The following is a 25,496-nucleotide window of genomic DNA, read 5'->3' as shown; positions in this document are numbered from 1 at the left end:
TCCCAAACTTCTCCTGGCATTGTTGGATTTCAGGGATACTACTTGCTGTCTATCCAAGGTAAGAGTTTTATGACTATCTTTCCATCATTCTTGACGTGGCTCTCCACTTCTGAGATCCTGGTTTCTTCCAACACCACATCCTCTTCACTACCCAGGCTGCAGGTTGTTTGCACTAATTCAATCAAGGGACATATTGGGGTAGTCGTGACTCTGAATTGTATTTGTTGCTTGTACATCCCCGTCATGCAGTCGTTGTGGCGCTCTGCCTCATCCAGCCGCCGCATGTAAAACCATCATCCCTCCCTGTTGTCGTGCCTCCTCATCTCGCAGCTCTACCTTTCTGTTGTCTCCCCCCCCCCTCCCCTCCCCACCTTCCTCCTCTTCCTCCTCCTCCACAGCAGAGCCATCTAAGGAGCAGAGGAGCTGTGGATTAGCTTAAAAAGTTTGAACAAAAAAGACACGTCACATTTACTTCCACTTCTCCATAAAATAAAACACAATGCCGTTTGGACTCAACCTCATTATTTGCGGTTAAATGGACTGAATTCATATAACGCTGTTTAGTCATACTGACCACTCAAAGTACTTTACAGCATAGACACATTCACCCAATGTCACTTAGAAACGCACAGACAGGCTGATCGGTTGGCGAATTGGGGTTAAGCGCCCCAAGAGGAGAGGAAGAGGATCAAACAATGGAGTGGTTTATATCAAAAAGTATCGATTTGTTAGAATGGCCCAACCAAAGTCCAGACCTAAATACAACTGAGAATCTTTTGGTGTACTTAATGCAACCCCCATCTGCAAAACCGGTTTATTTTAGGTCTGGGCTGCATCTGAAATGTGTAGAAAACCATTTAAAATCGTGCAGCAGATCTAGGAACCACATGGGACCCACATTTTACAAAGACGTGCCATGAATCAAACCAGAACAGGCAATTAGCAGAAGGTCATTGTGTTGTTGTTGTTGTTTTTTACCCATATCTCCTTTCAGCTTTTCCCTTCTTACCCATATGTAAATGTTATTATCATAAAGGACGATGTTAAAAACAGCTCTTTCCTCTTGTGTCCCTACCCCTAACTTATCAGCCACATTAGCTGAATAAATGTACAAAGATCCCTGCAGATACACTATTAAAATATAAATAAAGATTCTGATTTACTTGTGAGGTTCCTGCTTCTTCAGGTGAAGAGGATCCCCGGTCAAAATCAGCCAGGAGGTCACTGTCTGTGCAATTCAACACAACAAATAATGTGTTGTTTGGTTTTTGTTTTTTGAAACATATCTGTTATCTTATTTACGCCTTCGTGTCCCACTCTCGTGCTTATTTCAAACCTATTGACCAGCTGGACTGGCCATGGAGACAAGCAATCAGCGGGCCGGTGGAGCACCGGTGACCTCTGATGTCAGCTTCCCCCAGAAGTGTTCGGCAGCAGAATACAGATAACAGCTCTGCGGCTCAGTGGCGGAGCCGGGAGAAAAAATATATCTATGCTTCACCTTCAGGTGCCCCCATGATGGAAAAAAAAAAAAAAAACAGCAGGAAGTCGAGGAACACCGCATAAATATTTGATATTGGCACGTGAGGACAAGGGAAATGCTTAGCTGAGCCATGCGGATCAGAAATAAAACATATAATATATATATTTGAATTAGGACTGGTAGTTCTTTTTTTGCTGTTCTTTTCCCAAATTTTTAGGATTTCATACTGCAAAAAGGGACCTCGAAGTAAGTAAAATCTTCCTGAAATTTGTATATTTGTCCTTGATTTGAGCAGCTAAATAAGACTATTTGCCAATGGAATGAGATATTTAGACTTAAAATAAGAACAATTCATCTCCATCATCTTATTTCAAGTGCAGGATATCTAATTATCTTATTTTAGGGGTAAAAATACTCATCCCATTGGCAAATAGTCTTATTTAGCTGCTCAAATCAAAAAAACAATATACTAATTTCAAGAATATTTTACTTACATTTAGTTACCTTTTTGCAGTGTATATAGTAGTGCATTACTTTGAAGTACAAGCAAATGGAAATATGGTTTTAACTTTAATTAAATTTTTGTGTGTCTTTTTAACAAAAAAATTAAAAAGTCCAGTATATTTAGCCTCTCAAAGTTCATACCTAGTAGAAGTACCTTCACATTGCCAGACAGGACACAATAATTAAAGATATAAATAAATAAATAAATAAATAAATAAATAAAAAGAAGTACCTTTAACTGCATTTAGAGCTGCTCTGCACACCCAGAGGTAGATTTTCTTTTCTTTAATCGTTTCGTAGGTTTTGTTACGGAATCAGACTTGTATTAATTTCTGGGTTTTGACTGAACCACTCCAACACATGAATACGCTTTAATCTAAACTAGTCCTTTGCGGCTCTGGTTTAGCGTTGTTCTCCAGCTCGAAGGTAAACCCATCACTCTGGTCTCAAGTCTTTTGCAGCTCAGTGACCGTTTTTTGTTTTTTCTCCCTCCATCTTGTCATTAACTCTAATGGCTTTTCATGTCGCTTCTGAAGAAAAGTTGCCCCACAGCATAATGCTGCCACTAAAGTATTTCACTGTGGATAGGCCCTGGTCAGACTGATGTATATATAGTTTTTAATGTACGCTACCTTGCAAAAGTATCGGTCTCAATGAGCTCGCCACATCTTCCCTCTGAGAACTCTGCCCATTTTTAAAGGCTATACTGCCCTAGCTCCTTCGAGTTGGATTTCTTTTTGCTTGTGAACGTCGACTTGTGTGTCCCCTATTGGCAACCCCACGCCAAAAGAGGGTTGCCAGTCTCCGTCTTTTTTTGGGGATTACAAAAAGTCCAAACAAAACATGAAAAATAACAAACTAGTGCAGGTGCAGCTGCTCCTAAATAAACTGAAATATCTCCTTGCTTCGGTGGCCTTTCCTGTCCAAAACTTTCTTAGTGTTATTATTGTTACAAGGTTTTGGTCACACCTTTTTGTGTCTGCCATTGATTTGTTTTATTTATTTATTTATTTATTTATTTATCATTATAAAAAATTAACCAACTCATGCACACCTTCGCAATACATTTTGCAAATGCACACCAGCCCTGGAAAACAAACATCAGCCAACAAATGAATATTAAATGACATTATCAGCACATATTGTCGTATTTAAATCAAATAAAGACAAACAAACATGCAAACACTCAGAGTTGAGGGAAAAACTGTTCAGTCCTGAAAAAAAAAATCATTAGACTTCAAATTTAGTTGCACATCTTAATGAACGCATAATGAAAATTACCTCCTCAGTGCCTGAATATCAGAAGTTGTTATATCAATACAGCAGACGTTCCAGATTTACGTATTTTGCATGCAAAGTAGTTAATTGGAACAATTACGCATCAACTCTGACCACTAGATGGCAGCACAGTGATCCAATACGGCAGCATAACCCTGCATTAACAGACACCAGCCTGGCTGACTGGTGGTTTGAGGCAAATTGGCGACAAAGTCTACGATGAGTCAGGTCAGAAGAACTTTATTATCTTCATTACTTTTATTATTGATTCCTTAAAGGCTGATTTGTTTACAGCCACCCAGTCCACGTAAGGCCTCGGAAGGGACAGAAGGAGATACTATATATTTAATTTTTCAATTCAATTTTATTTACATAGCGCCAATTCATGAAACATGTCATCTCAAGACACTTTCCAAAGCAAAATTCAATCAGATTATACAGATTGGTCAAAAAAGTTTCCTCTCTAAAGAAACCCAGTTGATTGCATCAAAGTCTTGAGAAACAGCATTCACTCCTCCTAAAGAAGCGTGGAGCCACAGGGAGAGTTGTCTGCATTGTCAAGTATAACGCGACAGTGGAAAGAAAAACTCCCCTTTAACGGTAAGGAAAAATCTCCAGCAGAACCAGGCTCAGTATGAACAGTAGTATATATATATTGCATACTATATATTAAAATACTATTGATATTTGCATCAATGTCTTCACAGGTCTGCCTAAAAAGTGGATCAGACAGCTGCAGCTGATCCAGAACGCTGCTGCCCGCGTCCTCACTAAGACTAAGAAAGTAGAGCACATCACCCCAGTTCTAAAGTCCTTACACTGGCTCCCTATATCTCAGAGAATAGACTTTAAAATACTTCTGTTAGTCTATAAATCCCTGAATGGCTTAGCACCTAAATACATCACAGACTTGTTATCAGTGTATCAACCCTCCAGACCACTCAGGTCTTCTGGATCCAGCCTTCTCTGCAGAACCAGAACCAGAACCAGACATGGAGAAGCAGCATTTAGTTCCTATGCTCCACTTATCTGGAACAAACTTTCAGAAAACTGTAAAAGTGCAGAAAGCCTGAGTTCCTTTACATCAAAACCTATTTGTTTAGAGTTATCTTAAAATGTTAATGAAGTTATTAGTCCATCTTGTTTTATACTGCATCTGACCTGCTGCTACTAATCCACTGCAATGTGCTTTACTCTGTAATGTTATCTCTCTGTCTCTGTAATATTTCTCTTTACTGTGTAATGTTTTTTTTTTCATGTACAGCACTTTGAGTCGTCTTGTTTCTGCAAACTGAATAAACTTGCCTCGCCTTGCCTTATACATGTACTATAAAGGCCCAGAAACAGTTAAGCCAACCCTGCAGCAATGTGGTGTACAAAACACACATTTATGTTAAGAAAAAGGACCGCAAAAAAGAATATAGTAAAAGAGCTGCAAAAGAGTTATTTAAGAGCAGGATTCAAAAGTCTAATCACAGATGAGATAAAAAGATTTAGAATAAACTTGTGTTTTTTGTCAGGGGCATATAGATACAGCTGACCTGAAGGTTAGTGTGTCTTAGAAATGCAACTTACAGCAGTTCCATCATTTGATTAAAAATCAGGGACTTCTCTTTTCTTTTCTTTTTTTTTTGCCTCAAAGAACAAATTACAAAAGCATCATTTCGATTTCAGACATTTTTTTTTATCCAGACAGTAATTTCAGTTATTTCTTTTTTTGCTAAGGCGCTCCAAGAGCTTTAAACAGTTTACCGAAACATATATTTTGCAGCCAGGGTTTATTGGTGAAATAAAAAAATGTCAGTGAACACAAAAGAATCGGGTGAAAAAAAAAGTAGTTGCTTTTGACCTTAATGTCATCCTCACTGGGTCAAAAATATACAATCCAGAATAAAATGGTCATCTAAAATGGACTAATATTTTTAGTGCAATTTTCATTTGAATTAGTGAGTTTCCTGGCATGGATCTGGCTTCTAAACATGGTCTGCACATTTGTATCAGACACATTTGCTGTCTGTTCTGAACTCTGTTTTCCTGTCAGAACACCTAATTGTGTCCATTTTCATCCACAGCATGATACCGCCACTGTCATGCTTGACAGTTGCCACAATGCTTGAAACTTTCACACTGACTCCTTTTAAGATTCTCACCAGCCTCTGCTTTAATATTAAAAGTTTCTTTAATATTAAAGCAGAGGCTTCTCTCTGGGTTATTGCCGTCTCAGTTCATGACGACGTAAAACAGATTTGTCGCAGTTTCCAGTTCAATGCAGGCATAACCCTACATGGTTCCTATACTAGCTAATGACAGTTTTAGTCGTTTGGATCAAATTTGAGACAATTTGAGATTCTGAAATACATTACATACAAATATTAGTGGGGTGTGGAGGTTGTATATATCAGCGGCCTTCAAACTGGGGTCCCCGGACCCCCGGGGGTCCACAAACCACGGGTTGGGGGTCCGCCCACTGCATCACATAAGGTAAAAGCCAAATCATCTAAAATTAGGAAGTATGACAACAGTTACATCAAGTTTGGCTTTATTAAGAATGAGGATCTAATCTCCCCTAAATGTCTAATATTAGGTGTATTTATATATATTTTTAAAAACATATAATTCCTAATGTATTTAACAGTACAAAAGGCTGTTTAAAATACTATCAGCATGACAAATCTAAAGGGGTCCTTGGAAAAAGTTTACCGCTGCTAAGACATGTGTGACTTAGAAGCAATTCAAAATAAATTCAAACTTGTGCTCCTAATTGTATTTTTTTTTTATTGTGCAGGAAAACTAATTATTCAAGTTAGTCCACAAATGCTCCGTTTAATCAAAACATCCATGCCTCAGATGCGTGTATGTAAACTTCAGACAGAGACCGTGGGCCCACTTTGTTATAGAAAAACTAAAACATTGACTGCGGATTCAGAAGGACAGAGACTCTTTAATCTGTGCAAACATAGAAAAATGAATCAAGAACAACAAAGAAGATGTTCATTGTCAACAATCTCCTTATTTACTGCTAATATACAGAGTTTCCTCAGCATTTCGATGCTGAAGGAACATCTCCAGTTCTCATTTCTGGCACTTAATGATGAGGTCCACATGAAGGAAACGGAATCAGTCCTCAGCATCGATCCATTAAAGCTGAGAGAAGAGCTCAGTGGCATTGTCAACGTTTACCGGGTCCTTAGGTGGCTCTTTGGGAACCTAAAAAGCCAAGAGATGTGTGTGAATAGCTGTATAATAAAGTATTTAAAGCATCAAACATCCACAGTTTCTTCCTCTACCTGTGTTTGTTTCTTTGTCGGAGGAGCGACAGGCTTGGAAAAGCTCTTCACGTCCCTCTGGACCTCTGTGAATATCTGGTTCAGGTTCTCCACCTTCTCGTTCTTCACCGCATTGATCTATCGAAGCAGAAAATACGCTAAAGCGGCTGCAGTTTGCACACTGAGCTGGACGTGAGATGCACGGCAGCGGTTAACACGCGTCAAAGGAAATAAGATCTCACGTTTTTGAGAGCCGTTGTGACAGGTTTCGGTTTGTTCTTCGTCCTCAGATGCTTGTTCGCCACTTGAAAGATGTTCTTCGGCTTTTTTCCTTTCTGTTTGTTCTTCGCCATGCTACCTAAGGGTAGAAGGGAAAAACATCGGCGGAGAAATAGATGTAAGAAAAAGACCATTTCCTTCCAACACTCTGGCCATTTTTTTTTGTGTTGTTGTTGTTTGTTACGGATTAACAAATATAAAGATGCTGCTCCAGATTGGCTCAGGTGGTTAGCACCAAACCCCTCCTGATGCTTGCATCCCTGTAGTATCTAATCCAGCAGCTCATACTTGGATTGAGCTGCGGGACTGAAAACTGGATGGATGTTTTAGGAGTGGTCAGCCCAGCAAAATTGCTCTAGCAAGTCAACGACTCAGCCAGGAAGAACCCAGGACACCTAAAGCACCTCAGATATATTTAATGCATATTTATTATGCAGCCATTATGGTTTTTTTTTTTTAATTATTAGCTCCTCACAATAGTTTGCTGGACTTTTGGCCCATTCCTCCTGACAGAACTGGTGTAACTGAGCAGGGCTGGACGATATAGAAAAAAAAAAGCATATTGATAAAATAGAAATCATATTGATCGGTATCGATAATTATCAACAAATTCAAAAGATAGATTTTAAGTACAGCCCTGACCATTTTATGCTGTTGCTTAGCGACCTGTTTTTAGATACAGAAAACAAACACTGAATTCAAACTCAACCCTGAACTGAACTTTTTAATTTTTTTGTTTTTGAACATGTGCTCTCTGAACTCTTTAAAGGGGCGGAGCTTCCTGGGTCTGTGTTGTGATTGGTTGGGAGGATGTAATGACTGTAACATTAACCTACATTGTCCTTAAAACACTGTAACTGTAATTTGGTTGCATGCTGAGTAGGGCTGGACAATTAATCGCATTTGCAATATAATCGCGATTTAAAAAAAAAAAAAAACGCCATTTCCAAATCGCAGAAATCTTACTTTTTTTTTTCTATGTAATAATTAAAGGATAAGACGCGTCCCTTAGGTGTAATATGTTTAAAGTGGGTTTGCCTCCACATGGAAGGGAAGACAGTTGCAGCAGTGAGGTAATCTAATTGTTTTAGAGTTTATATCATCATACATTTTTAACAGAAACGTTCAAGAATCTCACCACAGCATTAAGTGCTGGTCAAACTGTTTAATACATAGACTTGTTTGTTGGTTGCACCTCACGTTCCACAAGGATTGATGTCCAACTCAACAAGCCTTCTCTTCATTAAGAACATTTTGATTAATAAAAACAGTTACATTTCTTGTTTTAAATAGTCCTCGTTTACAAACATCTTTGTCTACAGGCCATTTTTGTTGCCTGTGGTCAATGCGGAGAAAAGTCTAAATTAAATCGCAATTTTGACTTTTGGCAAAATCGCACAGCCCTGACGCTGAGGGTCATTATTCAGCTGCAAGACCCATTTTTTGCCCAAGTTTTAACTTCCTGGCTGATATTTCGAGAGTTTGCTTCCATAATTTTCACATCATGTGTTTCCTCGTTATTGAGTCTATTTAAAAAGTGCACCAATTCTCAGGGTGATTTCAGCCTCAGCAGACTACTGGACTCTTCCCCGAGTGGCCTTTCAGCCAACTTCATTAAAAAGCCTAGTTTTATTGAGGGCGACCATCTCTGACCATCTCCAGCCAGCGTACTTATTAGGTCCTTTGTTTTTTGTGCTGGGTGGTTCTTCTCCCCAGCAGGTTCTTCTCTGGGACTCATAACCCGTCTCCAGCCTGTAGAGAACAATGTCTGGACAGTCCTGTGTTCTTTATACTTGCATATAATAGTTTTGAAGAGATTGACATGGCACATTCGAGCATCTGGGAATTGTATATTAGATTATTTCTTGCGGTTGTCCCATGATGTCACACCAGTAAGCAAAGTGTTTGAGGAGCTGACTGACTTAAGCATCCAGAGGTTTTACCCTATCAGAAGCTTTTGAAGCCAGGACATCATTACCTAAAGCTTCTCCAAACTGTTGAAAAGCTCAGTAGCTTCAGAAGTGTATGTAAACTTCTGAATCTAAAGAAAGCAAATCAAAAGAGCAAGTCAGTGCTGTCTCTGTTTATTATTGAACTCCATATATGAGTGCAAAATAAAAAAGGTGATCAGCTGAAATAAATCCATAGGAGAGCCTAAATGACTAAAATAAAGAGCCAAAACGGGAAATACCTTTTATACTGATACGCACCAGTTTCAACCATGATGCACAGGTCTAATTTTATACTGTTACAGTTCTTAAATGATCCATTTTCCATTTTTTTAATAGTCAGTTTCAATGGGTTACACTCCTTTATCAGATGCTAATATGCTCTTCTTAAACAATCACAGCTTTTACTCTTCATACATGTGTCATTTAGGCTCGTTATTGTCGCTTTCCACGTTGTAAACAAACGTGTACTCCGAACATGGTCCAGTCATGGAGGCTAACAGGCGGGTTGTAGTGAAGCTAGGCTTCAGGTAACACTGAAAAACAACAAAAAACACGCGAAAAACGAAAGTATTCTTACCTTTTTACAGGAGAAACAATGTTTGTGAATTCATGTGCTGCGGAACGTGTCCTAATTTTTACGTCACCTGTGTGCGACGACGTCAAAACACCACTTCCGGTATTGTTAAAGCCGTCACTGCGGCCGCCATCTTGGTCAGGTCTTATTTGTGCGACTTTTAGATATTACCCAAAATCAAATCTATTTATACCATTTTTAAGTATTGTATTATATTATATTATATTATATTATATTATATTATATTATATTATATTATATTATATTATATTATATTATATTATATTATATTATATTAATAATCTGTAAATAGGGTCTACCAGTGTGTAATTTAATCCCAGTAAAAATTATTTAATAGCAGATGTTCTGTGAAGGCCTCTGAGGTTTGTCAGACAGCATTAGCCCCATGAAGACCAAGGAACACACCAGATAGACACAAAGAAAGTTTGGGAGAAGTTCAAAGACAGATTCAGTTATAAAGCAATAACCCTATTTTTTAACATTTCACAGAGCTCTGTTTAATCCATCATCTAAAAAATTGAAAGATTATGGGAAAAATGCAAAAAAAGGATGTACAGTATCATTAACACTGTTATTGCAGGACTTCCATATTGCTGAATATTGCCATTGCAATCTTGATGATAAAAACCCCACATTTTTCTCATTTGTTTTGTTTTTCTTCTTTTTACTTCATTACATGGTCCTGTGAGCTGTAGCAAATTGGTGCTAAAAGTACACATCAAGTGTTGGTTTTAAAGGCAGTAAAAGTCTGTTCAGTGTTTTTATTGTAAATCTTCGCTTTATAAATGAACTGAATCGAAACCTTAACTAAGGTGAAAACATATGACTGGCATGCAAATGTTTATTTATGGTAGTTTAAATATAATATAATATCCTTTCAAAGTTCCCTTTCAAATCCCACTAGATGCTAAATCTAGGCAATTATTCAGTGTCTGGATGTACAAAGTTAGTTGAGACATATCCTAAAACACCTACAGCTGTAGTTGCAGAAAATAGGGGGCTCCACAAAGTATGGCATGCTTTTTTTTCTTATTGCAAACCACTTTGTGTTTCCTTTCACCTGTGAATTGAAACGAACTGATTTACTTCACTGTATGCACTTAGACTAGAGATGCGCTCATTCAATTTAAGATTTCTGCATGTAAAAGCAACTAATTTGCATCCACTTTACAACGAAGCAGTGCCTTTTGATGGTCTATCACGTAAAATATCCATGAAGTAAATTGAATTTTGTGCTTCTGGTTCTCAGGGTGTGCTTCACTAAATAAACTAGAGTTTCCTGTAGCACCAGCAGGTGGTGCCAGTACTCTATAACAGACATCGTCCCTGCAGCCTGAACGATCGTCACGCAGCAAGGCGACGCAGACCTCATTATGTCACGCTGCACTGAGCAGTAGTTACCACTGGGTTACAAATAACAATCTACAAGGTCTGTGAAATCCCTTAATGAGACTGAATATTGAATATAATTATTTGTCAGAGAATACATAGTTTGCCTGAAATATAAATATATGGAAAGATAAGACATATTTCCATCCGAATTCGAATTTCATATGTTATATGTAATAATAATTATTATTACTACTATTTATGAAGGCCATTAACAACCAAACATACGCAAATATAACGCATTAATGCACGAAGCATCTTCTTCTCTCGTATTATATCATGCCTCCATCGGGTTCTGTTTGCTACCATTTGGATTTGACCATTACTGCTTTAATAGAAGTCCAAGGATTCACCTTGCAGGGACACCCTTACGCAGCGTCGCATTGTTGCGTAATGCCGTTGCAAATCCGTTAGATGAAAAGCGAAAGCGCAGTAATCTGCATGTTTCCTCGGCATGAATGAGGAATTGGGAGCCTTGCATCGATCGCATCAGCGCCACTACTAAACTAAACTCCTCCCGCGGTCACCATACGTGGACATCATGTGGCCAACACCAGCCTTGACAGAGGCGCCGCGTTGCGCCGCGCCGCGCTGCGCTCCGGCTATATAAACCCGGCTGCTGTCAGGTGGAGGATACTGGCAGCTCTTCACTGCTCTGCTCTGCTCTGCGCTGGGAGATTACAGCTCTGCAGAAAACACTTTAACAATGTCTCACGCTTGGGGATACGCGGCGAATAACGGTGAGGCATGGCGCATTGGTAAAAACTGATCATTAGAGCCAGCCATAGGAACGGGCAGGGTGCGGAATAAATTAAAGCACAATGCGCATCCCCTCATCTCTGCAGAGATTTTTTTTTCCTCTCCTGTCAGAATATAATTATTGTGCGCGTTTGGAAGATTTTTACGCACAAATTCCAAGTCCCTCCCCAGAAAAAGAAAAAAAAAATGCCGAGTTTACGCGCATAATTGCCTCCTGTTATTTTCTGAAAATGCATCTGTTAATTAAACATTTTCTCACGCATGAAACGCAGGACCCGACAAATGGGCTGACAGCTTCCCAATCGCGAACGGACCCCGGCAGTCTCCCATCGACATCGTGCCGGGAGAAGCCTCCTTCGATCCGAAGCTGAAGCCGCTCGCGCTGAAGTACGACCCGTCCACCTGCCAGGAGATCCTCAACAACGGCCATTCCTTCCAAGTGACCTTCTTGGACGACACCGACAGCTCAAGTTAGTGTCCGTTGGCATTTACACATGCGAGGCCCAATTAAGCTCGAGATTAGCATGTTCCAGCCTAATTGAAATGATTTCGGTTCAATTCAGTTGATTTATGCAGCACCAGTTCTCAACAAGGTCATCTCAGATTATTTATAAATATGTCAATCCGATATTAAACAATATTATAGATAACACAGCTTTCATAAAGGAGCAGTGCTGCACGTCAATGATTTGACGCAACCTGCTGGGAATCCTCAGACAGAAAAGTTTTAACCAGTCTGGATGATTTGATTGAATTGTCTTGAGATTAATAGATATAGATAGGATAGATGTTAAGCTAGACGCAGCTCCTTCATTTTTCTGTTTAGGTCCTGATCGTGTTTTTATTTATTTATTTATTTATTTGCATGCTTTTCATGCAGATAAACAGATTTATGAAGGCTTGTGCGTCGATTTTGCATGCTTATTCTGCTGCACTTGACCTCTGCAAGTGCAGCAGTCCCAAAAGTTAACTATTTTTTTCAGTTTACCTTTCTCCCCATCTTTAATCCAAAATAATAATATCACCTGGAATTCGTGCTTTTTTTTTTTTTTATTTTTTTTGCATCAGAAATGAAACAGTATGCATTTACGGCCATCATACAACATGAAGCAAAAACAGCTGAGACACCCATGCCTGCATGAATATCTAAAGTTGCACAATGGATGCACTATTTTAACGACAGCTTTTTTATATATATAAAACATTAGTTAAATATTTTTTTAGTATATATTGTGTAGCTCTATTTAAGAGTGTTTTTAATTCACTTTTAAATTTTAGATTATTATTATTATTTACCTTTATTTGTTAACTTTGTAGCAGCTGAGAAGGTGGATGTAGCCATCTTGGACTTGGATGTTCCACAGTAGGTAAAATCTAACACAGCAGGTTATTGTGGAAAGTACCAACTTTGTTAACAACGTAGATATTTCAATCACAAGAGACATGTTTGGCGTTACAGGGTTAAGGCTAAATGTTTATGCTGCTAAAGCATATGGAATTGTATCCAGGTCAGGTTTTTTAACCATGTTTTACACTTTTTTTTCTTTTTTTCTATACATGTAATTGAAAAGCAATGCACAAGAGCATGCAGACCCTCACTGAATTGCAAATGCAGCCCCTGGTAACCGTTTCCCACAGCAACTCCTATGGTGGCAGCGAGGGCAAACGCGCAAAAGTAGAAAAGAAAGTGGGGGATGGGGCGGGCGCCGTTTGCAAGAAGAAAACAATCCAAGGGTTGTTCTCCTAAACATAAATGGGCTTTGCATCATTTGGCTTTTTTTTCTGTCTTGAATTTGTGTTAAGAAGACCCAAGAGTCATTATTTTCATTATGTGACCAAATGAAATGTTTGCATTTTAATTTAGATTCACTTCCTGTTGTTGTTTGGCCTGGAAGGTTCATCTCTGGGTATGAAAACCAACCATTTATCTGGTTCTTATATGGATGCCTACTTCTTTTAAATAAGGGCATGAGCATGCAGTGGAAAACGTTAATGTGTCTCCTTTTTTTTTCTATTTATACATATAACAAGTAGTCACTAATATTAAATGTTGTGGGTGTCTCGGTTATTTCCACCGTGTTGCATTGTGTGACTAAATATAGATTGTGCAACACTAGAAGGAAGGTAGCAACACTTGGACATTATTTTGGGGCCTGGTTTGCTGAGTTCTTACACAACAGGAACTGAGTCTGTTTCATCAAGTAGGAAGTGTGCGTCTTATCTTAGTTAGGTTACTCTTTGTACTTTTTGTTTAAAGATGTATTTCCAGAGAAATATTCAAACCCTTACACTGTGGCTGACTCATGCTGAGTGTAGGCTGGGCAGATTGAAGAGTATTTCCCCCTTTTTTCTTCCCTCATTTCTACAGCTCTGAAAGATGGACCAATCTCAGGGACCTACAGGCTGAAGCAGTTTCATTTTCACTGGGGGGCTTCGGATGACAAGGGGTCTGAGCATACCGTGGCCGGGACCAAATACGCCGCTGAAGTAAGGATGCTCTATTTTAAGGATATGGCTGCGATGAAAGATTGACGCTGGAATAGAGAAGCAAAGCTGAAGATGGTTTTTCAGGATTCAGGAATTGAGATTCTTACAAAGGGTTATCAGCAGTTAATCTCATACCTGCTTTAGATATTTATCTTTAGTATAAATCCAGATTATTTGTCCCAGGACCGAAACATACATTTATAAAAAGCTAACAGGCCTAATTAATTCTTAAATACAAAATGCAATTTCATTCCAATAACCATCCAGTTACAAATTAATCCATCTTGGTCAGGTTATAATTCATTGCCACCTAATACAGTCCATTTATTCTATAATACTGCTATAAAACACCGTATTTGCAACTTGGCTGTTATTTGGCAGAAATGTTACTATAATTTGTCTCTTTTTTAAAGAAAACGGATAAGATTAATTGTCATTTCCATGTCATCTTTAAACCTGGTGTACAGAAACAGTTTAAAAGTCATTATTTAATATTCTTACACTAAAACATTAAGGTCATGTCTCTTGAATCTTTTTTTTTTCCAGCTCCATCTGGTGCACTGGAACACCAAATATGCAAGCTTTGGGGAAGCTGCGAGTAAGCCTGATGGTCTTGCTGTTGTTGGAGTCTTCCTAAAGGTGAGTCATTTCTGGTCCAAGTCATTAAATATAACCTCAACGCTTCGCAAACACTCTCACAGAAAATGCTACGGACTTCTTTTTCTCTTTCAGATTGGTGCGGAAAACGCTAATCTCCAGAAACTAATTGACGCATTTGGCTCAATCAAGACCAAGGTGTGCTCCCCAAACCATTATTCTAGTACATGTTCTGTTTTTACGGAATATGGCTATTATGACCCTTTTTTCATGCACTTTTAGGGCATGCAAAGTTCCTTTGCTAACTTCGACCCTGCAACATTGCTACCTGGTTGCCTAGACTACTGGACATACGATGGCTCTCTAACCACGCCCCCTCTGCTGGAAAGCGTCACCTGGATAGTCTGCAAGGAGCCAATCAGCGTCAGCCCTGGGCAGGTAATTCTGCTAAGAGAGCCCATTATTTCACGGCAGAGAGACTGGCTGTGTTCCCACACACTACAGCGGCCCTGTGTGCAAATCCGCTCCTCTTTGCTAGGATCTGAATCAAGGACCTAATTGTTTGGAGGTATTGGCATGCCTGGAAAATAGAAGAAGAAACCTTTTGTAGGAGGAGGAAATGCAATACAGCCCCCCCCCCCTGCACCCCTACCACCCTCTTTTATTTTCAAATATGGGGAAAAAAATGAAACTGCCTAGAGAAAGAGGGCAAATGAGAGTTCATACAGGCGCTTTTGGTTTACCGCAACGTGTCAGTGAGTATGTAGGAGTCAGCAGGAAATAGTCAACCCACACAGTACATCAAAGTCTGAAGCTGAAGTGACTTAGATGCCGTCAGCGTGTGATTCTGCAGTTTTTAAAGTAAACATTTTTAGTGTCTACCCATTAAAACCCCAAACACACTTTTGACTCGGTCAGATTTGTCGTTTGTCCTTGCAGCTAAATTCTCTTGGCCATGTGAAAAATCACGCCGCGTGCACATTTTGTTTTTCCTGGTTGTGAGTAGGTCTCTGAGGAATCAACACGTTAAAGGTGCAGGCATAACCTTTAGACTTGGTGCCTTCTCAGGCATGGTCGAACAGTCACAGGCAAATAAGTGATTATCTATCAATTATCTGTCCGCTGATTACAGGGGATTGAAACCATCACCTAAATGACTTGGTCAAAGCTGTAAAAACAACAATAAACTCGTGATGTACTCTCTCTTCCTGTAGCGAAAGGTTTGCCAAGGAGCGTGTAAATTAATAACTCGTTAGTCAGCGTTAATGGAAAATCCTTTAAATAGGTCATCTGACACAACCATGTGGTACTGATTTGCTAGATTATAGCTGCTTTGCTACAAAAATCCTGCAATATTTTAGGAAATAATCGTGTTGGGTGAGATTAATTGAAAAAATGAGGACAGAATTCTTCCCTTTCTTAAAGGTAATAATAAAGATTATGCAATTAGCATGCTAGCTTAGGTTACCGTGAAACTTAAGTAACTTAAGACATTTTTAGCAATGATTTTTTTGGTGAACATCACCAATCTTTTTTGGTGATGTTAGAAAGTTAACACGCCATCTCAAAATCTCTTTGTTTCTCTGATTTGGTTGGTTAAGATAATAAGTTGGCAAATACAAAATTTAAAAATTGATATGCTAATGAGGGGCAAAGAAAGCGAGGGAGCTAACAGCTAACCTAAACCAAGCCTAAAATGGAGACTGCTTGGTGAATTGGCACCAGAAAGAAATCTGTCTCCAACCAATGAAACAATCAATGTTTCACACCAATTTCAGATTAGGTTAGCATGAACATCCTAACCAAACCTCTCATCCATTAACTTTTTAAATAAGTTTTTACCACAGTTACGTATTTTAGTTAATTTAGTTTTTTTATTTTGTGTAGAGAGGAATTAAGGTTCGGCATTCGTGTGCTTAAATTTTAAGATAAGCCCGGAGGCTAAAGGCTAAATTGAACGTAGCATGCAGACAATTTCTGTAACTTAATTGTTTTAAGCTCTGCCTATTGGCCACAGAACAGGTGTGGATCCGTTGTGGATTCAAACAACAGTAAACCGCTCCAGTCAACAGCGTACAGTGCCTCTGGATTAAAATCAGTGGTGGTTTGTTTGTGTTATAATAAAATCACAGGAGGGCTGCATTGACTACTTTCCTCTTCTGTTCTTTTGACAGATGGCCAGCTTCCGCAGCCTCCTCTTCACCGCTGAGGGCGAGGCCGAATGCTGCATGGTGGACAACTACCGCCCTCCCTCAGCCTCTAAAGGGTCGCCCTGTCCGTGCTTCCTTCAAGTAGATCCTACCCCCCCCCCTTTTGCCCTTTATCCCCAGTTGCCCCTTTCCCTTCCTTCCCCGCTTTCAGAAGTACATTGTTGTTTTTTGCAGCAAAACTATAGAAAGAACACATATCTCTTTCCGTCCGGTTTTAAAACCTAAATTCCAGTAAAGCTGCTGCGGTCAGTTTTGGATAATCTAATGAAATGGGATTTGCATCCATTGTGTGTAAGATGCTGGTGAAGATTCTCAGTCATCCAGGTCATGGTCATTCCAAAAAAAAGTAAAAAAAACAAAGCAACAAAGCAACTGGACTTGGACAACAACCCTAACGACTTCCTCGTTACAGAGGAGCGGACCAGTTTCGGTTCAATCTGCTGGCTTAACGGCTTTAACGACCACCCATTACTAAGGGGTGGACCTGTTTCTGTTGTATTTGCATGTTATCTTAGCCATTACAAGGCCTTTGTTTGGCAGTAGTATAAAGCTTGTTACTCATCATTACTCCAGACTTTTTGAATTGAGAAAGCTTCCTGGAGAGGAAGCGAAACGTCTTCAACTACGGAAAACAAGTCCAGTTGCCTTGTTTTTTACTTTTTTTGGAATGACATTGTGTGTAAGATACCAGCAAGTATGGGCTGTTATAATTCATTTTTAAAGACAATTACTTCGCGGTGGCTGAAATATTTTGACCAGAATGGTGCTCTAGAGCTAGCAGGAAGAACAAACTGTATAGGTCCAGTTTATGGGGGGGTGGGGAGGATAACACCATATCACCATCTGTGAGCAGGGGGGAGGTAAGGTGCCAAAAGTGGACGCACGGACATGCAGGGCTCTCCCGCTGCCAATCTAGCTGTAATCTCTGACTGCCCGCCTGTGCAGCTTACAGAAAGGCTACGGCCGCCTCCATCGCAAGTGATTGACTTCGAAAATCCCCCTCTGGCTCACACACAAACACAGGCGCACCATCGCACGTGCAGTCCCACACAGACATGCTGCCCGAAGGCATTGACCTCCTTATTGATATATAAATCGAGCAGCAGCGGCGTAAGGGCTGACAGCTCCATGACAATAGCTTGCAAATGTTGTTTTTGTAGTCTGTCTCCTTTATTTTTATGATGCATTGTCTCTTAAATCCTAACAGCTCACAAAGTAAGCCTTAAGTGATTCCTATATGATGCATTGTGACAAAAATGCCCTCTTTTTCCCTATATCCTGACAAGTGTAGCAGTGAAGACAAATTAGCTAAATTGTTGAGCAGTAAAGTGGTATAAACGCACAGTAGCCCTGTGGTACATGCACCATAGCAGCTAACACACGATGCCAATGAAGAAACCTTCCTAAGAGGCCAAGAAGAGGAACCTGCCAAAACCGTCTGCCTGGTGGCCTCTGCAGGAGAATAATTAAGTACGTTATGAAACACAAAAGTTTCACCAGAAAGCTTAGAATAAAATATACAATAGAAATATTGAAACACCTAAATGTAAATCAATGATAGGGCTGTTCCAGGTGTGTAATGTTGTTTTTTGGGTATGGACATTTACTAGTTGAATAAATATATTTTATGATTACATTGTGTATGTGCTTGTTTTGGTGTTTGTTTAATTCGATTCAATTCAATTTTATTTATATAACGCCAATTCATGAAACATGTCATCTCAAGGCACTTTACAAGTTAAATTCAATCAGATTATACAGATTGGATCAGATTATATAGATTGGTCAAACATTTTCCTATAGGAAACCCAATAGATTGACAAGCATCATTCACTCCTCCTGAAGAAGCGTAGAGCCACAGGGAGAGTCATCTGCATTGTTGATGGCTTTGCAGCAATCAATCATACTGAGCTAGCATGAGGCGACAGTGGAGAGGAAAACTAACTGGAAGGAAAAACCTGCAGCAGAACCAGAACCAGGCTCAGTGTGAACGGTCATCTTCCTCGACTAACTGGGGGTTAGAGAAGACAGAGCAGAGACACAATAAGAGAAACAAAAAAGCACAGAAGCACACAATGATCCAGGAATCTTTTCTACGTTGTATTGTAATAGCGGGTGATCTGTCTTCCCTGGATGATGTCACAGCTAACAGAACAGCAGACCAGGTGTACCTACTATGAAGAGAAAATGACAGAGAGAACTAAAAGTTAAAAGATGAAATAACAACAAACAATGCAAATTGGAGAACAGTAGGAGAACTCAGCAGGGTGAGAAAAATAGACCCTGGTGTCCTCCAGCAGCCTAAGCCTATAGCAGCATAAGTACAGAGATAGCTCAGAGTAACATGAGCCACTTAGGCTTTGTCAAAAAGGAAAGTTTTAAACCTAGTCTTAAAGTAGACAGGGTGTCTCCCTCACGGACCAAAACTGGGAGTTGGTTCCACAGGAAAGGAGCCTGATAGCTAAAGGATCTGCCTCCCATTCTACTTTTAGAGACTCTAGGAACCACCAGCAGACCTGCAGTCTGAGAGCGAAGTGCTCTGTTAGGAACATACGGGGTAATCAGAGCTCTGATATATGATGGAGCTTGATTATTAAGGGCTTTATAGAGGAAGAATTTTAAATTGGAGACCAATGAAGGCAAGCTAAAATTGGGGAAATTCAATCGTTTTATTCATTATTACTAATGTTTGTACAATGTAATACTAAACTACTTGTGATGTATGAGGATGCAGACAATTAGATGTTATTTTAAAATCCTCTAAATTACTTATTTTCTTGCTAGAAATCCACTCACTCACTTTGTCGCATTACTGTAAAATCAGGCAAGCTTTTGGCAGCAATTTCATCCATTTAGGCATCAAAAAATGACTTTGAATGTTCAATGGTGCCAGGTGGGCTGGTCTGATTGACTTTATATAAAGTGGCCCCAAAAAAAAAGGAAAATACTAAGTTGGGAGAAGTTTTGTGGACCAAAAAGTCTTATTGATTCCAGAGCTCAGAGGTGAAGGAGCACACTGGTTTGGGTTGATGTAAAGGGAATAGACACGCATTATGACCAACGTATATGGAATACCATTTCTGTGAACGTACAGCATGAAAAAATCTTGAGGCAGATTGGCTACAGCACCAGAAGACCACACCAAGTACTACTACTGTCACCAACAGGAGACGGTGGCAACAGTTCAAACAAGCTCAACCATAGCTGGATAATAATAGATAATAGATGTAAAAACATCGCCTGGTACGATGGTTCTGCATTTAGATGGTACGGACAGAATTTGGTGTAAATAACATAAATCATGGATCCATCTAGGCTTGTAGCAACGTTTCAGGCAGAGGGTGGTGGTGTGATTTTAGGGGGGATGAAATGTTTTTGAACCTCTTAGTGCCAACTGAGCATTTCTTACGTGCCAGAACCTTCCTGGGTTTTGATTATGTCCTTACCTTCATGACCACAGTGTAGTCATCTCATGATGGCTACCTCCAGTAGGACACATCACAAATCTCAAACTGATGTTTTTTTTTAACATCCAGTGGTCTCCACAGACCTCAATCCAAAAGACCACCTTTCTGTATGTGGCAGAATGAGGCATTTACATCATGTGGAGCCAAGAACTGTACGAACTGTACATAGCTGGTGAGCATTTTTAGTGGTATATTTGAAGCACTTTCCATTTCATGAAATTTGGCAACTATTGTTTGTAATCTTCTAATTTAAATAGAAAGGAAGAATGCATTGTTGATCAGCCATACTTTAGACCTGTGTGAGGTTAAAATGAAAGTAAATGTATATAGATGTCATCACAAAGATCTCCCAATGACGTTATGGCCACAGAGTAGAAGAAGAAACCCCCAAGATCATGAATGCAGATTGCATTCAATTCAATTCAATTTTATTTTATTTCTATAGCACCAATTCATCTCAAGGCACTTCACAAAGTTAAATTCAATCAAGCATTGAGTAACTTAAAACACAGATGGGGGGGGGGGGAGCTGCAGTTCAATGACCTAAAAAGGTATAAGGCTGTCTTGGAAAAAAAATAAACCTCACTTTTGATGTTCATAATACAGTAGAGAAATGTAAATTTGGTGGACAATTTTGTTTCAATTATGTTCCTTTTTTATGGACAAAGAAAGCTTATTTTTGATGAGCTTTAGAGTGACAACATGTGATGTTTGTGATCCAAATGAGGTTGGCTGCAGGCTTTTTTTAGGGCAATCTCTACACTGTGCATGTAGGCTCCTTGGTGTAAGAGGGCTACTAGAACGAAGAGCCACCAGAAACATTAGTTAGGCTGCTGAAAAAGCCCCGAGTTGGCTATGGATCAAGAGGGGAGATATATGGAGTAGTACGCTGCTTAGACACAAGCCGGGTAACTATTCAGCCTAGGTTGGGTCGACCAAGTAAGAGTGTCTGATGATTTAAGACCCGAAGCACCCGATGACTCTGGCTTCATCATTGACGATGTGTCAAAGGTGTTGCAAGGAACCATTTCATTTACTGCAGTGTTTTAATAAAATATTCTGACTTATGGACACCTATATGACTTTATTATTGACGCCGTAGGGGAAAGTTGTCTTGCAGCCAGGTGAAAACCCTAAAAACACAGACACAATCACTCCATTGTGACACTAGCCAAAACAATAATCAAAACAATCAAGGGGAAATACCTACTCAACTATCAATTAAAACGATCAGATTGAAATGAAAAAAGCAATCACACCCAATTAAATTTTATATTGAAACCTCCAAGCATTGCTGGGCTAAAACACATGCATGATGTGGCCAGAATCCTTAAAAATGGTAAATTCAATATAGTGTCATGTGACAGCTTAAGGAAGCCCAAGCACAAAGCATGGTAGTGGCAAAGCAACGCATAATATTAATGGGAAAAAAACTCACAAATAGTAGTCATGGGTGGAACAACTGTTAGAATAAGCAGGCGGTCAAACTATAAGGGAACAGGTGAACAGAATCCAGGGCAGAACAACAGAGCAACAGAAAATAAGAGCAAGAGGGATCATGCAATCAATGGAAGAAACCGCAGATGAGTAGTGAAAACCAGGGAGCTTAAATACAGAGAGATGTGTGGAGAAAGGAAAGGCAGAAACACGTGAGAGCAATCGGGTGGAGATGAGGCTAAGAGACAGCTGAGACTAAGAGAAGAGAAAAGTGTAATGAACAGGGACTGAAGGTAGAAACACATGGAAGAAATCTGACAGAAATAGTACAAGATGTGCAAAAAATGAACTAAGAACCTAATCCATAGATGAAACTGAAATGCCAGCAACTAGATGACATAAAAAACAGAGACAAAGAGGAACTCAAACACCTAATGAATGTGACATAATAAAATAAGCCCTACTAATAAGTATAAAAAAGACAAAAAAAATATGAGTCCAGAGCACAAAACCAAAAACAAAATCCAGAAAATGGAAATTATGTCTAAAACTGCAGGAGAAGAATAGGGGCTTGATGGGAAAACAGAGAATGAAGAGAGGGAGCCACATGCTAGTAGGGTTGTAGACTGGAACCAAAACTGGTGAGTCTGATTAAAAGGCCGAATTCTCGAAAGCAGGAAGGTAGAAAACTGAGGGGAACCGTTTAAAATAATACAAAAGGAAACACCGTGATAAGTTTAACAAGAACAGAAAATGACTAAAGAAGCTCAGACTTGATTTAACATTTGCAAACCTGCAAATCTTTAACTTAACTGTGCTTTTAAACATCTGAGACACTCATTAACTCAAGATAAATCTAAAAAGTTGTAACGAGTGTTTTGAACGTTCTCTCCCTCGTCATAGAACCCCCTTTACTACTTTACTTTTAAATCAGGGATGGGCAACTGGCGGCCCGGGGGCCGCACACGGCCCTCGTCATCACTCAGTGCGGCCCGCGAATAGATCAATAATAATTTAATAATAAAAAAATAAATAAAAGTAAAAAAAAAAATGTAATTATACTTTTGACCGATAGGGGGCCGTACCCAAACAATAGCGGGCATGGGCCGCTTTGCAACAGCGAGGAAGAAGGTCAAGAGCCCTGGCCACTAGCAGTGGAATAAAGGGAAAACTTGACGAGAAAGTCACATTTTTCAGACAAAATGGGAAGAAGTATGGACATGGGGAATTTGTTTTTGGTCTCTTGTCATTCACACACAACATAAACCGTGAGAGCCGACGTGAGTTTTGAAACTGCAAAGCTTTGTCTTAAGCAGAAGATCAAACGTGCAGCACCACGTTCACAGACCAGTGTGATGCATTCGTGAGCGTCAGAAAGCTATGGTGCATTCAGGAGCATGGGACATTAGATTTTTCAGAATAAAAACAGATGTGCATAATCAAAAAGTAACAGAAATACAATTATAGAGCATTCAGTATTGTAAGAAAGCCCACACAGTTTCTGGATAGACACATTATTGTTTGAGTTAAGTTCTGTGCCGTTTTATGCTTCTTTCCTTGTAAATTTGAAATGACCATGCTCCTGAATGCATTGATATGGAGTTTAAATTCCTTTTTTGCATTTTTTTTTAAAGCAAACGGTTTGTCTTTTGCTTAAGGACATATTAAAATGCATTTATATGCAGAAAATAGTTATATGTTGGTGCAGTAAACATACAGATATAAATTCATCTAAAATTTGTTCTTATTGAGAATAATTTGTAGCATCTTTCATATCCAATTATTTGAAGTTAGTGGTCATGTGGCCCTCCAATGGTCGTGCTGAAAAAAATGTGGCCCTCTTTATCATGGAAGTTGCCCATCCCTGTTTTAAATGATAACTTAATTTTTTTGGTCTTTTTTTTAATTAATTATGAGTTTAAACAAACATTTGTCTAATTCTGGATTGTATTGGTTACCAGTTCTTGCTGATTCTACTTATAATTGATTAATGTTAGGGTGAACTCGTAAATCCATAAAGCTAGACAGCACAGAAACGTCTTTTTATGTGTTAGAGATGGCGAAGTGAAAAAGTCAAGCATTCTTCCTTAAGTTTGATTTTAAGGTTGTGAGACTAATTGAATTCTGATAGATTGTATTACATCATATTATAAACAATGTGCCATGCTATATTCACTAACAGAAGTCAATGTCTGTGGGTTTAACAAGTGCTTCTAAATAACCGGTCAACATATATGTTAATACTTAATATTTAACAGAATGGAAAATGTATTTTCTTAATTTTTTTAGGCTTTGAATGTTTAGAATATCTCGTAATATAAACTTTAAAAAGTTAAAATTTAGACATTTTGAAAATGACAAAAATCCCTCAAGAAAAAAAATCTTGTCCGTTGAAGTGGCCGAGTGGCTTTAGCCCTGATCAGAGATTGTCTCTGCGATAATTGCCACGTATATGTGGGCTGCTGGTATTTGGCAGCGCCTCTGTGTCAGTTCATTGAAGACTTTAATCAGCGACTGCGCTTCACATTCTGTGGGAATGTGAGCAGACGACTTGTCACCTTTTTCTCGCCAACCGTCTGCAGGAATGAGTTCAGAAGAGCTTTTTTTGACAGGATTTCATTTTCAGCTTGAACCTCATGTGTGTGTTTACAGGAAAAGCTGCCCTTGCTGCACCAAGCTCAAAATAGAGCCGGACTTTGAACTTCGGCGTGACACAAATAAAACATGCATCCTCCAGGAAGATCAATATGAATAACTACCATCGGGTGGTGAACCCTCGGTCTCATTAACACAGTCCAGTCGATACAGAGCTCCCACACAAAAACCTAACAGAGAGGGAAGTTTGCTCAGGGCCACATGTCATTAGTGGTGGTGCAACGCACAAAGCTCGATAAATGTTAACAATGAGATCAGACATGCAGTGACCCAAACCGGTGAGGATTTATTCATTGACTTGGAGGAAAATCAATTCAACCAGAGACAACGGCGTCCTCGGTATGAGGAAAATCTGATGCACAGTCAGTCACCCTTTAAGAAACTTGCTTGCGGTTTAATTCCAGGAACCAACCACGTCGGCCCCGCTCTGTTTTTGTCATTCTAATGCTACACCTGTCCAGCACTTTTCAGCAATAGGGCAAAGGTAACGTTAAGAACGGCCGCAACTTCATGTGTTTTACAGGGATTTTTCCACAATGGAGCGACATAAACTAGTCCATGATTTTGAAGTGGAAAGTTACATGTTTTTTTTAACACACTGTACAATTGAAAATCTGAAAAGTGTGGCATGTATATCCACTCAGCCCCCCTTGGTCAATACATTGTAGAAACGTGTTTTTGTTTAGTTTTTTTTCAATTACAGCTGCAAGTAGTTGGTGCGCAAGGCTCACAGGAATAACCGAAATACAGGAAACAGGAATACAGCGAATAAGACCAGAACTGATACAATGATGTGGAACAATCAATTCAGTTCAATTGTGACAGAACTGGCTAAACTTATAGTTGGGGGAGACGGAAGGAAGAGCAGGTAGAGCAAATGAACAGGAGAGGGAGGACAATAAACTGGCAGGGACAGGTGCATGACAGAATCTAACAGGAAACATGAGAATGGCCAGACATGGGGGGAAAAAACTAACTAAACTGACAAAGAGCAGACAGAAAATAAAGTTCTGACAGAACTGCTGAAATTCTAAAGAATAGAAGCTGACTGGAACAGGAACCAAATCCAAAAGAAACAAGAATGCACCATAACCACAAGCACTGAACAGAAAACTAAACTAATGACAGAAACAAGTAT

At 39.3% G+C, this 25,496-nt stretch overlaps 2 protein-coding genes across 3 annotated transcripts; one reads left to right on the top strand and one right to left on the bottom strand.

The window, feature by feature from the left end:
* Positions 1-6,186: 6,186 nt before the first annotated feature.
* rbis (ribosomal biogenesis factor) lies at positions 6,187-9,434 on the bottom strand. 2 transcript variants are annotated; one of them, XM_021323451.2, is made up of 4 exons: positions 9,340-9,434; positions 6,774-6,889; positions 6,553-6,669; positions 6,187-6,472 (listed from the first exon to the last, which is right to left on the bottom strand). In XM_021323451.2, exons 2-4 carry the CDS (start codon positions 6,882-6,884, stop codon positions 6,404-6,406), a joined length of 297 nt encoding a protein of 98 aa, XP_021179126.2. In that variant the 5' UTR covers positions 6,885-6,889; positions 9,340-9,434; the 3' UTR covers positions 6,187-6,403. The 2 variants fall into 2 exon arrangements, with proteins under 2 accessions (XP_021179126.2, XP_035980977.1); XM_036125084.1 differs by having other exon boundaries at positions 6,774-6,891; positions 9,334-9,428.
* Positions 9,435-11,239: 1,805 nt separating this feature from the next.
* On the top strand, positions 11,240-16,968 carry LOC105935756 (carbonic anhydrase 1). Its single transcript, XM_012876314.3, is given in 8 exon segments — positions 11,240-11,486; positions 11,778-11,975; positions 13,874-13,992; positions 14,539-14,631; positions 14,725-14,787; positions 14,872-15,027; positions 16,764-16,838; positions 16,840-16,968. Coding segments are annotated over 8 exon segments (783 nt in total). The 5' UTR covers positions 11,240-11,452; the 3' UTR covers positions 16,885-16,968.
* The last annotated feature ends 8,528 nt before the right edge of the window (positions 16,969-25,496 follow it).

This window comes from Fundulus heteroclitus, chromosome 21 (genome assembly GCF_011125445.2).
Source record: "Fundulus heteroclitus isolate FHET01 chromosome 21, MU-UCD_Fhet_4.1, whole genome shotgun sequence".
Classification (NCBI taxonomy): Eukaryota; Metazoa; Chordata; class Actinopteri; order Cyprinodontiformes; family Fundulidae; genus Fundulus; species Fundulus heteroclitus.
The sequence above is the reverse complement of the archived record's forward strand: the minus strand, read 5'-3'. Positions and strand labels throughout refer to the sequence as shown.

Excerpts from the sequence above, each read along its gene's own strand:
- rbis (XM_021323451.2), bottom strand. The coding sequence starts at position 6,884 with ATGGCGAAGAACAAACAGAAAGGAAAAAAGCCGAAGAACATCTTTCAA. Across the intron at positions 6,670-6,773 it reads TCACAACGGCTCTCAAAAAC|ATCAATGCGGTGAAGAACGA; the intron begins GTGAGATCTTAT and ends CTGCTTCGATAG. Across the intron at positions 6,473-6,552 it reads CGACAAAGAAACAAACACAG|GTTCCCAAAGAGCCACCTAA; the intron begins GTAGAGGAAGAA and ends TTGGCTTTTTAG.